The sequence below is a fragment of the Lemur catta genome, chromosome 3 (assembly GCF_020740605.2).
Source record: "Lemur catta isolate mLemCat1 chromosome 3, mLemCat1.pri, whole genome shotgun sequence".
In the NCBI taxonomy this organism is placed as follows: Eukaryota; Metazoa; Chordata; class Mammalia; order Primates; family Lemuridae; genus Lemur; species Lemur catta.
Window position 1 is genome coordinate 38,991,596 of NC_059130.1, and position 16,214 is coordinate 39,007,809.

General features: G+C 43.6%; 1 protein-coding gene across 2 annotated transcripts in view; it reads right to left on the reverse strand.

Annotated features, from left to right (window-relative positions):
• The window catches only part of PAPPA2 (pappalysin 2), a 297,907-nt gene that overhangs the window by 146,183 nt on the left and 135,510 nt on the right, over positions 1 to 16,214 (reverse strand). The window contains exons 4-7 of one of the 2 annotated variants that reach the window (XM_045547292.1): positions 12,432 to 12,725; positions 9,330 to 9,522; positions 4,884 to 5,005; positions 1,237 to 1,726 (exon numbers count right to left, since the gene is read on the reverse strand). In XM_045547292.1, coding sequence (XP_045403248.1) covers positions 1,237 to 1,726; positions 4,884 to 5,005; positions 9,330 to 9,522; positions 12,432 to 12,725 — 1,099 coding nt within the window. Of the gene's footprint in view, positions 1 to 1,236; positions 1,727 to 4,883; positions 5,006 to 9,329; positions 9,523 to 10,960; positions 11,207 to 12,390; positions 12,726 to 16,214 lie in introns of those variants that run through there. The other variant, XM_045547293.1, reaches the window with a different exon arrangement.

The window sequence follows — 16,214 nt, forward strand, 5'->3', positions numbered from 1 at the left end:
CCAGATGGCTACCCAGCCCCAGATGCTCTCCTCTGCCGTAGGACTTCGCTGTCTCTCCCCCATCTAAAGGGAGAGTTTATTTTGCTGCCGTTGATGTTAGCATTGACTTGCTCTGGCTCCTGGAAAATAAACATGAGTAACATAAAGCAGAGATTTGAAAAGTGCTAGTATTTAGGGCCTGTCCTTTCTGCTGCTAGACACCCTTCCACCACCATAAGAAGCAGCCCAGGCCAGGCCCTAAGAGGCCACAAGGAAAGAGGCCCTCATCTTCCCAGCCATGCCAGCTATCTCAGCTGAGGCCTCCAACATGTATGAGAGGTCATCCCAGGCCATCTATCTCCGGCCAAGTCAGTCTAGACGAGAACACCCAGCCCACCCATAGCATCATGCGAAATAATTGTTGTTTTAACCCACTACATTTTGTGATGATTTCTAATGCAGCAAAAACTGACATAACATCTCTGATAAAACTTTGTTTGACCCTGTTTCTGCCCTTGGGGCAGTCTCTAAGGAAAATTATGAGATGGAGAGAATTTGCCTTTGGAGATACCAGCCTCTTACTCCAGACACTGAATTCTTTGTAGGTAATGACCTTATCATAGTCTGTGTCCTCGGCACTGAGAACGCAGTGCCAGGAACATATTAATAGTAGAACACACTAAGTGTAGAAAGAAAGAACACAAGTAAGAGAAGAAGGAGAGCTAGAAGAGAAGGAAAGAAGAGAGAGGGAGGGAGAAATGAGAATGGGGGAAAGAATGAAATACATATCACAAATGAGTCATGAAACTGAGTGTAGGCTCTACGGGGCCCTTGGCCTCTTTGCTTAGCTATGGAAGAGTTGACTACAACTTTTGAATGTTATAGCATCTGTGGCAGATGATCAGAAAGCTACAGCAAGAAATCAGAAATTAAATTGTCACCAGATAGAAGTATCTGATTCTGATCAACTTATTTGTGGCAATTAGATTCAGTCCAACTGAAACATCTCACACATTATCCTTTTTTTCCCCATAATCATAATAATGGCATCAACAGTCAGACACCTGCCTGCCCCTCTCTGGGAAATATTTTTCTCTATCTCAAATACACCACTTTAGATAAAATTTCCTCTCACATTCTAAACTTTCTCCAACTAACGACATATCCAAATGTGAAAAAGTGGGGAAAAGAAAACAAAACCCACCCTGAAAGCCCCAGAAAGCCCCACAGTTTAGGAGGCCGTGCTCCTCAACTCACACGTCTGTGAACTTCCTGCGAGGGTGTGTCACCACCATGGGCAAGCCACTGGCAAATGAGGGCTCTCGGAGAATCTGGTACCTCACAGGCCTGCAGCCAGAGCACAAGGGACTGCGGGGCTGAGAAGTCAGGAGAGCCGCATCAATCTCCATCCGCTCATCAAAGGTGTAGACTTTGACCCCCGAGACCTTCCCATCCACATGCAATTTGATAGTGAGTGGGGTGTCACAGAAAGTGTCTAAGGGGCCCAGGTGCACAGACTCCTGGTGTTCCAGCAAGATCTCCATGTCAAAGAGTGCCTGGGAGGAGTCCATGGAGAGGTAAGTGACCCATAGGGTGAGGGTGTCAGCTCGGACCGGGTGTTGGAAGAGCAGCTCCAGGCTACAGCCTTCTGTGGGGCAGGGGACCGTCATGTTCATATGGTACAGGTGGAGCTCGGGACTCCAGGCCTGTAAGCTCGGCTCGCAGGGCTGATCCACGTCAGGAGGCCCTGGGGGAGATGAGCAGAAAGACACATCAGGAACCAGCATTGAAAGTCTGAACATGAGCAGCCCTGTTATCAGCAGGCAGACAGAAAGAGGAATGAAGCAGGAGAGAACTTAGAATTCCTCCAGAAGTTGGTACTCTTAGTAGGTTAGATCTCAGGCAATAGTAAGGACAAAGGTGTAAATGTAAAAAGTATTATGCTCTTGCTACCCCATCCCTCTACATGGTGCCAGTCACAAGAGCAACCCAGCAATGTACCAGGAATGGAGCAACCCACATCCTAGGCAGAAACATGAGGCTGGGGAAGAGGTTAAGCCATTGCCTTAAAGAATCCTTGAGCAGCAGAGGTCATATGTACTGTTTGTCCATAGTTTATGATGAAGTAATGCTTCTGAAGCCCAGTGTTAATTTCAGTTTGCCACTACGATCTTTGTGGTGCTCTTCACAGAACTTCCTCCATTGTAAGATGCTACCTTGGCAGTCCTTTCAATTGACTGTTAGCCAAACCTTAGAAGCAAACATTGAAATTTCCCTTTCAGTTCAGGCCTGTGTGAGCAAGTAGGTAACCACATGGAGGAAAATGCAGGCAGAACATAGAAACACTTGTTGTTGAGTGGGAAAAAATGGAGATTCATTAGCCAAGTAAAAATGTATTGATGAAAACTCAAATATCACAAATCTATTAAAGTCAGCTCTATGGAAATAATCCACACAAGATGGTTTTCCCTTATATCACAGAGGAGAAAGTGTTGGATTAGGAGTCTGCAGAGTCAGGCTCTCATTGGCACCGTCCTTAGCTGTGTGGCTGTGGCACATCTTTCCATGGCTCAATTTCCTCATTTATAAAATAAGTAATAATATTTAACCCCTGCCTTTCTAGGTTAGTGGAGATCTAGACAATGTTCCATAGATATTAAGTATCAGTGTTTGCAAAAGTAGAATTATTTAGCCCTTCAAAATTTGGAAAATAAAGAATGTCCCAAAGCCCAGACGAAACAAGTTCGTGTGTGTGTGTGTGTGTGTGTGTGTGTACTGTGTTACATCTATGGTCCTCATTGGTTTTTGCCTACATTGTGCATTGATTCATTCATTCATTCAACAAAAATTGATGGTATACCTCTTTCACCGCTAGCACTAATCTAGGTACTGGAGATAGAGGAGTGAACAAGATAGATAAAGGGTTTGGCTTCAGATGTTTTACAATAGGGTAATTGATGAAACAATAAATAGACAGAGGGATATAAAGTATAATATTAAGTATTAATGACATCTGTGAAAAAAATGAAGGCATAGAAGGGAATAGGGAATTATCGAGTGTAGCTGGGAACTATTTTAGATTGTGGAGGAAGAAAGTTCTCAGCAAGAAGATGAAAATTAAGCAAAGAATATGTCTGGTTCAGTTTTCTAATCCTCATAGCATTTATAAAGTAGCTGGTGGTCAGTAAGTGTTCATTAAGTGTCATTAAATAATTTTGATCGTAACTGTAAGTCCATGTGTTTGTACCTGCTCTGTTACAGGGATTCAATTACTTTTATTTTGTATATATATATATATATTTTTTTTGAGACAGAGTCTCATTTTTTATTCTGTATATCTTAAATAAGATCTGATCCTTCACCCTTCCAAAGCAAGTGAAGACCATTATTTATTATTAATTATATGTACTTAATTTATTAATTAATGCTTCTGAGGCCCAAAGTTAGTGGTCCTAAAAACTACTGCTGTTATCACATGCTTATCCCAAAATACTGGCAGAGCAAAGGCCCACAGAAGGCAACCCAACAGCAGCACCGCCAGTCAAAGAGTTTTTATTATGGCCTCATGTTAAAGCATGAAGTAGAGGCCCTAAAAGTTGACTTGTTTTGCTTCAAGACACAATACAAGAATCAGAACCCAGAACCTCAAATTCCTTTCACCTCTACCAGATAACTATGAATTTTTCCAAGAATTAAAAAGAAAAAGTATGGGGCCAGGGAATCAGTCATTAAAACACCAGCACAGAACAAACTGTTTGTCATAAAAATAGCCTTTTATGAAATGCCAATCTCTAAATGAGTCCAATGCAGTAAACTTTATGCTCACTTTCTATTCTTCTCTGAAAATTCTCATTTGAAAAAAGTCATACACAAGCAATCAAGTCAACTGCCTACTCCCAGATTTCTCCCTGAGACCCTGCCACTTGAGTAACTGGAAGCCCAAAGGTAACATCGTGCAGGTACTGCAGACTCTTAGATCAACGTCCTCCTTTGTTTCTTGTTACAGTCAAGGCTGCACATTAATTCAGACAGGACTGTGTCCAACACATCTTACTGGGTAGTTTTCAGGATCTTAATAAATGTAAGAAAAAAAAGCAGAGGAAAAAAGATGAGATTAGGTAAACAATAAAGATTATGATAATAAAAGAAGTCAAGCCATTCATCAGGAGGTGCCAAAGGTCCTCTCAACAGAATTTTCTGGACTTGAACTGGGGAAAAAGCTCATGCTATAATTTGTCTTAGGGGCACTACTGTACATAGGTAAGCGAGTATGTGACTGTTTGAGAAGTTAGGGGAGGGACAGAAAAAGAAATAGTGAAAAATATTTTCCCCCTCCTAGAGCCTAGCTTAGATCATAGCCAAGGCACAGGCAGTACCAGGGATTAACAGACCCATAAAACAGCAGAGACGAGAACGATCAGTGTGGAACACCTAGTCCCCTACCCCCACCCAGCTCGCGCAGCCAGTGCATGAGTGCTCTCCGCAGCGTGTTCTCTATCTGAGATCAACTTACACTGCCGTGTGGCCAGGCTGCTCCACCGGCCGTAGGCACACATGGCACCACCCCCTGCAGCTATCTCACCCTGAAGCCAGCCCCGAGTTCAGCTGACCTCTCTATCCCTCTGTTCTATATGCAGATCTCTGCTCCGCCATAGCCATGGGGCTTCCACAGCAGGCACACATGGGACATTCTGCACACAGTGACACCAGACAGTCTTTCTAAGGCCTCTGGAGATAGGTATCTAGCAAACCATAAACACATACACTCACACACACACACACACACACACACACACACACACACACACACTGTCTTTTCCTCACCATATCACTGGTCACCCTTCACTTCCACCCCCATTCTTAGTGGCCACCCAGGTATGAATCAAAAAGCCATGGTACTTTACCCACGGCCTCCTCTGGGGTCCAGTAACCTGAGGAGTCACACACCCGCCGGGAGGAAGCTGTGTGCACATACTGACGAAACATCCCATCTTCAGTGCAGGCGCCACACACACTGCCCAGGGCCCTGGGAAGAAAAAGGGACAGAGATGGAGAGAGTCCATCAGATGGACTGGATAAGGAAACTAGACCTTTGTGGGAGTGGTGACCCTAGTAAGGCCCTAGAGAGTAACTGGAAACACAACTATCTCTCAATCCATTTCCTTCTTGTGTATACCTCATCCTTTCAAAATTCACAGTGACATGAAAATCTCAAGGTCATGAAGCAGAAAAATTTAACTAAGTCACAAAGGAGGCCTGTGGAAATGAAAGTGCAGCTTCCATCCCAGGAACATGAAACCTCAAACAAGTACAATATGAATCTTTCAACATAAAACTCCTTTCTACACCAACTCTCAATAAGCCATTCAAAGTCCCCTTGCATTTCCCCCACTAAAACAATCATTTTCAGAATAAGCTTTTTTTTTTTTTAAATTTCAGAGTATTATGGGGGTACAAATACTTTGGTTACATAAATTGCCTTTGCACTGCCTGAGTCAGAGCTGCAAGCATGCCCATCCCCCAGATGGTGTGTACCACACCCATTAGGTGTGAACTTACCCATCCCCTCCTCTCCCCTCCCACCTGCCCAACACCCAGTGAATGTTACTTCAATATGTGCATAAGTTTTGATTGATTAGTACCAATTTAATGGTGAGTACATGTGGTGTTTGTTTTTCCATTATTGTGATACTTCACTTAGAAGAATAGGCTCCAGCTCCCCAGGATAATACAAGAGGTGCCAGTTCACCGATTTTTTTATGGCTGAGTAGTACTTTGTGGTGTACATATACCACTTTTATTAATCCACTCATGGATTGATGGGCACTTGGGTTGTTTCCACATCTCTGCAATTGCAAATTGTGCTGCTATTCAAGTGCAGACATCTTTATCATAGAATGTCTTTTTTTTCCTTCAAGTAGATGCCAAGTAGTGGGATTCCTGGATCAGATGGAATTTCTACTTTCAGTTCTTTGAGTTATCTCCATACTACTTTCCACAGAGGTTGTGCTAGTTTGCAGTCCCACCAGCAGTGTATCCCACCAGCAGTTCCTATCTCTCCACATCCACACCAACATTTGTTGTTTGGAGACTTTTTGATAAAAGCCATTCTCACTGAAGTTAAATAACTCATTGTGGTTTTGATTTGCATTTCCCTGATGATTAGCGATGTTGAACATTTTTTCATGTTTCTTGGCCATTAGTCTCTCTTCTTTTGAAAAGTTTGTTCATGTCCTTTGCCCACAATGAAATTGTTTGATTTTTTTTCTTGCTGATTTTCCTGAGTTCTATATAGATTCTAGTTATCAGCCCTTTATAGGATATATAGCATGCAAATATTTTCTCCCATATTTTCAGAATAAACTTATTAGCTACATGTGTTCTTATGTTTTACACTCCCTACCTTTAATCATATACATAAAATAAAATTCATGTGAAATGTAATGTCCCTTGGCTCTCCATTGCCTTTGGGGTTATATCTGAGTTCTTTGCCATGACCCAAAGTCCTTCACCAGCTAGCTCTGGCTTCACCTACTTCAGTTCCTTCATGAATTTTATATTCTCAGCACCATGAACGTATCACCATTCCACAATTCATCCTGCCCTTCACACAGCTCCATAAAGCATGCTGTTCCCTTGGCTGCCAAAGCCTTTCCAGGATTCTCTGTTTAGCAAACTCCTACTCACCCCTCAAGAGCCAAGCAAGTGTAAACTTTGCAGTCACACCTTAGCCTGCCTCCTCTGCGTGGCCGGCACTTCCTCCTCTATGCCTGCACCTGCTGGCTCCTGTTTAGGGCTGTGCCAGGTGGTGTTGAGAATGTCCATTCACGTTCTCTCCTCTCCTCTTGGTTGTGAGCAGGTCCAAACCAAGCTCAATTCTCCTTTCTGCTCCCAGCAGGGAGCACAGGGACTGGATTCAGCAGTCCCTCTGTAAATGCTTGTGTGATGGATGCCCATGAGAAGATTAATATAGTCTATGAAGAATTCTACAAGTACCATATTTGAGGTAACTGAAAGAGGTGGAGACAATAACAGCTAAATAACAATGGGAAATCAATTTATGAGGCTTGTCTCTGATACTAGAATCTTTTTAGAAGCCTGATTGTGAACCACACATTCTGAAAATGGAGGCATCAAATCAGGGTCTCTCAACAGCTAGGGAGAGAAGAGTGATATCTTCTAATACACTAGAAAAAATAGTGTTGTAAAATAAAGGTAATAATTACCATGGCAACTCCCACCTATTAAGCACCTCACATACCCAGCATTGTCCCACTACATTGTGCTTTTCATAAATGATTTCTAATCCTTGTAATAACCTTATGTTTACAAATGAGGAAACACAGGCTCAGAGAGGTTAAGTAAATTGCCTAAGGTCACAAGTTCCCTAATTCCTTTAAGCATGTTTCCAAACACCATCTAATGTCCAGTACTTTGGCAACTAAAAGGTATAGTTAAGATCTAACCTCTGACTCCAATCAGCACTCACTTGTAACGTGGACACGGACACAACCTCAAACCACATTTCTTTGATGCACTTGGCCCTTCCGGGGCTGCTGCTGAGTGCGTAGCTGGGGCTCCTCACTGACATAAGGATTCCAAATACCTACTGCGATGGAATAAACATAACTCCAAACATGACACAAATCGCTGGGCATGTGACGTGAGTCCCCCTGACACACGTGTTGGGAAGCCTCAAAACTGTAGCTTACCTAGCTGAGAAAAGGAAGCAAATTGCAGCCTCTTCTGCCAACAGACTCTCAGTAGCGAGTCCTGATGTCTGCTTTATCGTAACGTTTGTACCAGACAGAGAATTCAAAGATTAAATTGTTTACATGTTACATAAACTGATGTAAAACTGGTTTGCACATACCCACAGAGGACTTACTGTGCAGCCAGTCTGACCAAAGCTGTACAAGGTCACACTTGGAGGAAGATGGTTGTTACACACATCACAGAGAAGTGTGTTGACTCACAAATGGAGCCCATGAGAGCTGATGACAATGAAAACTCTTTTGTAGTGCTGCGAGGTCTAAGTGAGGTCACCTAGTGAGTTTGTATAGAGAGATCAGGGACAGGTATCAAGATCCCAGGAGGCTGGGACACCACTTTGAAAGAGGACTCACTGGCTTACTCCTGTCCCTCTCTCCAGGTTCAGCAAAGCTGAAGGTCATGGAAACATGCTCTGGGGACATTCATCGAGCTCCTTAGCTGAGGCCTGCCACCTGGAGGGGAAGTGTGGCACCAAGAATGGGAGCAATCTGCCTGCTACATGGGAAAGCTCTGCATTCAAAGAAATCACCTCTTCTGTGTTCCTCATTTCTACATTTCCGGTGGATTCCCCCAATTCACCTCTATTTAGTTGTGCGCTCTTGGGCCAGCCACCGTATGTTTCTCTATCCTCAGATTCCTCACGTACACAGCAGGAGCTGTGCTTACTGCAAGGACTAAATAAGCCAGGTGTAGGCCAATGCTGCACACATAGTAGGACTAAACTGACGAGCTACTCTTGTTATTCAGGATACAGTAATAGGTTGTGAAAGGCACCAGTCTGCACAGGTCACAGATGGGGTTCTGGTCCTTCTCCGTTAAACCATGTTCCCCCACCCCACCAAATGACAGATGTCATTCTTTTTCCTACTTTTATCTCCTTTTTACAAAATTTTCCCTGAAATGCATCTATACTGATATGCAAAGAGTGAATGAAAGTGAGCTTCAGGGGTAACGTTTTTTCTTCAATAAACATGTATTAGGTGTCTGTTGAGACAGGGCAAGAGGCAAAGAGACAAAATATAGTCCTGCCCCCGCCCATAGGTGGAGTTGAGTGGGGCAGAGAGAAAACCAGCAGACGGCAATTCCATAAGATAGCAGCCATAGGAGAGGAAGACAGGGGAGGTGCTAGAAACACCAGTGAAAGTTGGTTAGGCTCCTGAAGCATAGCTTGTGGCAGTGTGTACATGCCACTCACCCGCACCCAGAGCTGCCTGAGGGCTGCACCTTGCTTCCCTGCCCCTGACACTGTGCAAGCACTGCTCCACCCTCACACTACGGAGGAGCAGCCGACTGGGACCGGTGGCAAATGCCCTCTCAGTTCTGCCAGTTCACCCACATCACGTTGGTCAGCCTCTTCAGTCCTCTCCCTGAAGAGAAGAGAGCACAAGTGATGAACCTTCAACTCACAGGAGAGCCCATGAGCTCTGCTAAGGAGATGAGAATGGAGCAGGCTGGAGGAAACAGCCTGAGCAGTGTGTTCCAAATTGGGGTTGCCCTCGCTTCTTAGTTTTCCCTTTGTTAGTGTGAAATGCCACAGAGGAAACGTACCAGCTCACCCATGGCAAGTGCTCTCTCACCTGTCATACACAACTCCACTGATGGGAGGCAGCCAGTGGATGGTGAGGGACCTTTGGGTCTGCCCGATGACCATGGGGGGGATGGGAATGGGGGTGGGCTTCCTGCTTTCACTCCATTGCTGATAGACGAGGTCCAAATAGCAATGCATTCGGGCCACTTGGTTAGGGGAGAAGCTATCGGTGCAGTCATCATCTGTGGAGAGAAAAATGGGAGCACAAGAGATGGGGGCTTTAACCTGGGGAGTGCACCATGGCAGGGATAAATTCTGCCTTGTTCATGGCTCGGTGATCAACAGCTAACCCGACACCTTGCTCTTATTAGGCTCAATGAACACTTGTTGAGTGAATGAATAAATATTCTGTTCCAGAAAGTACATGAACTGGAAATAGGTAAGAGAAGGCAGGGACACAGCACTTGAATATCTCTAAAGCAAGGCCATTACCTTAATGTTGGGCTGGCCCAGGTGAGACCCAGGCCCCGGGGTACAAGGTTGCTCTGGAAAGTTGCTTATTCAGCAAACCACAAGATGGCGGTGTTTCAGCAGATGTGTCATTCGTGGAGTCACAGACACCTGCTTTATTGTCCAATGACGTGGCAAAGGTCAGTGAGTGCTCAGTGTAGATGCTCAAGGAGAGAGAGCCAAAATGCCCAGCAGACAGCAGGGCTGGGAATGGTGGCCCTGGCCTTACTATCAAGGTCTGCCTATTAGCTTCATTTTTCATAGGGCTGGGAAGAGAGTTATCTTAGCTTCAGGGACTTTTCCAATGAAAACACACCAGTCAAATACTACCCCATCCTGCTTCTGAAATGTTTCCTCTTCCCACTTCACAGGTGGGAGCTAGAGAGCTCTGCCCTCTGCACCTCATTGTCTGGTCTCTCTGCCCCAGAAAGGGCCATCGTCCTTTTTTGGGGGTGGCAGAGATGCTGGTACTTATGAATTTGATGCACGTGAATTATTCACCAAATTGAAACTCGGTTAGAAATACCTTGATAGGTGACAGACAGAACCAGCTCATCACTCTTTCTTCTCTTCAAACAAATTTGAACAAGGTATGGTGATTTCATTTCTTTTGGATAGTTCTAGAAGAACTTATCACCAAATAAGCCCCTGGAACTTATAGAAAAATTATCATCCTTTACCATTGGAGCAGGTCATCAAATCAAATTACTCCTTAATTTTAGGAAAAAAATTAAGTCCATTATCAGGAGAATGGTTAGTGTTACCCTTTTCCAGAAAGGAGGAAGGTGTAAGAGACAGGGCAAAAGGATAAGACAGAAACTGAATTGAGGAAGGACAAGACCAGACAATACAGTTGTTCCCAGGACCAGAAAGGCACCATTTTTAAAATGAGATGGCACCATTGAGGGGTGAGGGGCAAGCTAAGAATCAGTGCTTGGCTAGCAATGGAAGAAAAGAATCTTACTTTTCTTGAACGACACAAAATAAAAAAGAATCCTGAGCTTAAATTAATCAAACCACCTTGCTGAGCACTGCAGAAATAATACAAGTCACCTTGACCCAGAAACCTCTTTCCCCCATCACTATTGGACTCTCCTTCAGAGTAAAAGCCTAAGAATGTGGGAAAGGTGAGAGCAACCAAGTTCTGAGGCTGAAGGGATCTTAAGAGGCCTTTTGACTCTGTCCCTTTTTTACTATGCAAGATAGAACCGTATTTTTTTTTTTTAGATCTTCAATAGAGGAGAATTCTGCCAACAAAGCCCCTTAATATTTCAGTATTTCTTTGTGTTCTTCAAAGACATGAAAAAAAATGAATATCCCATGATAAATACACTTCAACTCTCGGACAAAAATGATCACTTGATCATTTACTCCAGCTCCCACACCTCCACCCACCCAGGCTCCAAAGGGCCCCATGTATTCTTTTTTTCTTTTTTTCTTGTTTTTTTATATTTTATTTCAGCTCTCCATGAGGGTACAAAAGCTCAGGTTATATACATTGTCCGTGTCCCGCCCATCCCCCTGAGTCAGAGCCTCAAGCATGTCCATTCTCCAGACAGTGCGCCTGGCACTCACCATGTAGTCATACCTCCATCCCCTCCCCCCCACCTCCCCAAGTCAGCACCTTCAAGCATGACCATTCCCCAGATGGTGCACAATGCACTCATCATGTAGGCATACACCCACCTCCCCCCACCCCCCGTCTCAGTCTGATATCCAATTGTTATCCTTCCCTGATGTGCATTTAGGTGATGATCAGGGAAACTAATTTTCTGGTAAGTACATATGATGCTTGTTTTTCCATTCTTTGACAGAAAACTTACAAATAGACAACTTAATGAATAGACTCAAAGAGCTGGAGAAAGAAGAACAGACTGACCCCAAACCCAGGAGAAGGAGAGAAATTATTAAGATCAAATCAGAATTAAATGAAAAGGACAACAAAAATACTATAAGGGAAATTAATAAAACAAAAGATTGGTTCTTTGAAAAGATAAACAAAATAGACACACCACTGGCTAGACTAACCAAGAGCAGAAAAGAAAAATCTCTAATAACTTCCATCAGGAACATGAAAGGAGAAATCACGACTGATGCCACAGAGATACATGACATCATCTATGAATTTTACAAAAATCTTTATGCACACAAATTGGAAAATGAGGAGGAAATGGACAAATTTTTAGAAACACACAGCCTTCACAAGCTCAATCAGGAAGAAATAGAATTCCTGAATAGACCAATATCAAGAACTGAAATTGAAACAGCAATAAAAAACCTTCCCAAAAACAAAAGCCCTGGTCCAGATGGGTTCACACAAGAATTTTACCACACATACAAAGATGAACTGGTGCCCATCCTACATAAACTATTCTCCAATATCGAGAAGGATGGAATTCTCCCCAACACACTTTACCAAGCTAATATAACATTGATACCAAAACCAGGAAAGGACGCAACAAAAACAGAAAACTATAGACCAATTTCTCTTATGAACATAGATGCAAAAATTCTCAATAAAATCCTAGCAAATCCTATCCAAGTGCTTATTAAAAAAAATAATTCATCACGTCCAAGGAGGCTTCATCCCAGGGCCCCATGTATTCTTAAAAGAAAACAAACATCAAGACTGATGCGATACCTGTGTAGCTCATGTAGTTGCTGAAGGGAGCCCCAGGGAAGTGAGTGAAGCCACAGGTGTCATTGGTGGGCTCTGGGTCCCGGCACAGCTTACTCTTCGGAGTAGGGGCAGTGTCGGCACAGAGGTCTCCCGTTTCCATGGATGGCACAGTCTCCCTGCAGGGGTCATCACAGGATTCTCTTTCACTGACCCCTTTGAAGACATGGTAGAGTCCCAGGACGTGCCCCACCTCATGGATCATGATGTTGGTGTGGCCAGGCATGCCATAATAGGCTGGGTTGAGGACAACACCACCTGCAGTGGAAGGTTTAAAAGCATCTCTAAGCATAGAATGAACAGCAGCTCTCCAATTCTGATGAGCACCAAATATTCCATTTGTACCTCTAAGGACACACTTTGTAACTTCTAGTGGCATATAGTCATTGCTCTTTGCTCTTGCTACAAGCACCCTCTAAATTAATCAATAAACATTTCTTTAACCCCTATCATGGGTGAGTGCTGTACTAGTGGCCAGGGATATCAGCGTAGACACAATGGCATCACACAGGGTCAGTATTCTCAGCCTTGGGTACACGTTAACATCACTTGGGGGAGTTAAAAAAAATGCAGAGGTACAAATACTACCCTAGGTGAATGGAATCAAAATATTTGAGGATTGCATTCATGCATCAGTATTTTTTAATAACTTTCCAGGTTGAGAGCCATTGGTCAAGTCCTGGCCCCTGCACATACTAGCTTTGAGGACTTGAACAGTTATCTGACCTCCTAGAACTCAGTTTCATTGTCTGTAAAGTAGGGATGATAACACTAGTGTTTGGGGCTTTTTTAAGTGTTCGGCACATTGTAAGAATTTAGCAAATGATGGTTATGTAGGCTGCTTCTGATTTCACAACCCCTACTCTCAAGTAACCAGCAGCCAGTGAGACAAAAGACAAGTCCAACAGAACTACCATGAAATTCAGACAGTCACAGGCCCTGTAAGAATATGCCCCACCCTCATTGTCCCAAAATCCCCATGAGAACACCAAAGGGGAGTGTTTCAAAGAAGAGTTCATTGCTTCCAGTCAGGCTTAGATGAAAAAGACCTGGTGGTATCATTATAACCTTACAAACAAAAGGCTAAGGACCTCTGAGTGCTGTACCTTCTGTCTGTCTAGCTTGTTAGAATCCTAATTCCAGCTTCTCACCACATGACTTTAGTTCTTTATTCCCCAAAATTGTCAGGATCAGGCTCAGCCTCATCTTCAGGCCCTAAGACGGAGAGTTACCAGCTCTGGATGAACCCTCTGGGGTCCAGAGTCACCCCAGCTGTGTTGTCAGGCAGGCCTGCCCTTCTGTCCCAGGTCTGAGCTCCATTCCCAGGACTTGTTTCACACCTCACACTCGAGACCTCCCTCTATCAATCATTTTCTGAGCATAGCAGGCCCTCCAGAAAAACAGTCCTTCCTTTCTCTTCACAGATCATATTCCAAGGACTATGACCTATTCCTGGACTCCAAACAATGCCCCATAGGTAACGACATACATGGCTTTATGGGCAGGAGACAATCACGGGGTATCTGGCACAGCACCCACTGGTTCTAGCTAAGGGGCTGTCCAATCTGCCTTTCTGGTGACTACTGCATGGGGAAGTTTCTAAATCCAAGTTCCTCCAGGCTACTCAGACATGCTGACATTGACCAAGCCAGGCCCAGCCTCATCCTGAGACACAGTGTTGACTTTCACATCCAAAACGGAGCTAGATTTCACCTCCCATGTTTCATTTCTACCACTTCTGGTAAAAATTCTTATTCTCTAACACTATCATTTTTTTCCTTTCTCTTTCCTTTTATAAGGTTATTTTCTGAATATTACCTTCACATGTGCATCATTATTATGTCAGCACAAAGTAACTTGAAAATAGGTCTATTTTGATAACATCCAGGATGTCTGGTATTTGAGTAAACCTCATGAAACACAGTGTTTCCATTTTCCAAGTTGCCTATACTTCTTGTGTACCTACCCGATTGCGGCAGTCATCGTCATCAGAGTTCATGCACGATTATGCCCTCCCGTCTTCTGACAGCGCTAGCGACCTTCACATCACTGAAGATATTCTAAGAGAACAGCTTTCTGTTCTCTCCAAATTACCTTTTCAAGTGCCTTCACCCTCTTCGTCCTTTCCCCTCCTCCACACTTCTTCCTTCTACATGCACTTATTCCCTTTCTCTCCTCTTTATTTTCCTCCCCCCCCGCCTCTACATAAACTTTGTATTTAAAAAAAAAAAAAACTAATCTGCCAGAAATAGGACTTTAAAAAGCTACAGTTCACCTATAAGATTTAAGTATCCACATTGATTAGTTGTTCCAAAATTGGGTTCATAAATTCTGATCCCGGCGGATACTTTGAAAAAAAAAAAAGTGGTGTCATATACTTGAGAAAAATGCAATATCCTATACTCTGCTCCTGAAAATTCACAAAGTATATGAGAGTTGTTATACTAAAGGCCCTGAAAAGTTCTGCAGCAATTGCATTTAGCCCTTTGCTTTCCAAACTGATTTGAACATGGAATCTGTTTGGGGTAGAATAACTTCTGTCATCTCTAGAGTACCAGATTCCTTGGTGCACAATCCAGGAAAACACCACCCAAGAGGAAGAAAACTTCCAGTCAATAGCTGTTTTCTCCTCACATGCCTTACCTCTGGGTAAATATCAAATATCCCCTCACCCTGTGATCAGTCCGGTCCAAGTCCCTTTGTGATCTCTTCCAATTACAGAGAAGGGAATTACAGATGAACAGAAGAGGGTTTCAGGAAGAAAGAATGGCAAAAGCAGCATGTGTCAAGGAAGGAGGATGACTGGGAGCATGGGCCTGGGACACTAGAGGAGGACATGGGGGTGGTCACTGTGATACTGGGCTTCTCATCAATGCCAGAAGTCTCCACCCAAACCCCAAATGAGAATATTTCCAAGCTGAAGAATACTCTAATTTATAGTCAGCTTTAAATGAACCAGCTTACGTATAAACGGAGGGAGAGGCTTACTAGTGCACGTTCCCAACACTCCCGGTAAATCCTCTCTACTCCTGGGACAATTGGCCGGGTCCTTCTCCTCCAAGCACCCTTGACACACATTCCCAAAACAAAAGAATATAGTTTTAACTGGACAGTATTTACATATTAATTAAAAACATAAGCATTTTTAACACACACTTGCAGCAGTTATATTTTCAATTCCAGAAAAATTGGACTTCTGCTAAAACATCATCCATATGGAATATATAATAATGGGCTTAGTAATTACATGTGTGTTAAATATGACATTGTACAAATACATACAGAAATACAGAAAATACAGAACAAAATAGTGTTCTAATTTAAGGATAAGTGCTGTGCACACCAATACTTATGAAGAAAAAGCCCAAGGTCATAGACCTCTTGTAATAATTCTACCCGATAGAGCACAAGGTCATAGAATCAGCCCTCTGGACTGGAACTAAAGGAGCTTGGACTGTGGAGTGTTAGCTGACCCAACTAGCTCTATGGCCTTGTCCCTGTCATCTAACCTTTCCCTGGGTCTCCTTATCTGTCAAATGAGGAGCTAGACTAGCCTGGCACTAAGAGTCCTTCCTAGTGTCACCCCTGCCTCTGAGAGCATGCGGTCTGTGAGGCAATCAAGAGCACATGTGAAGGAATCTGTGTTATCATGGACTGTCATACTCCAGCCAGTGGCTTGCATTCCCAGAACCCACCTCTGAGGGAAGTGGACAGCCAGGAAGGAGCATGAAGACATCCTACTCTTGT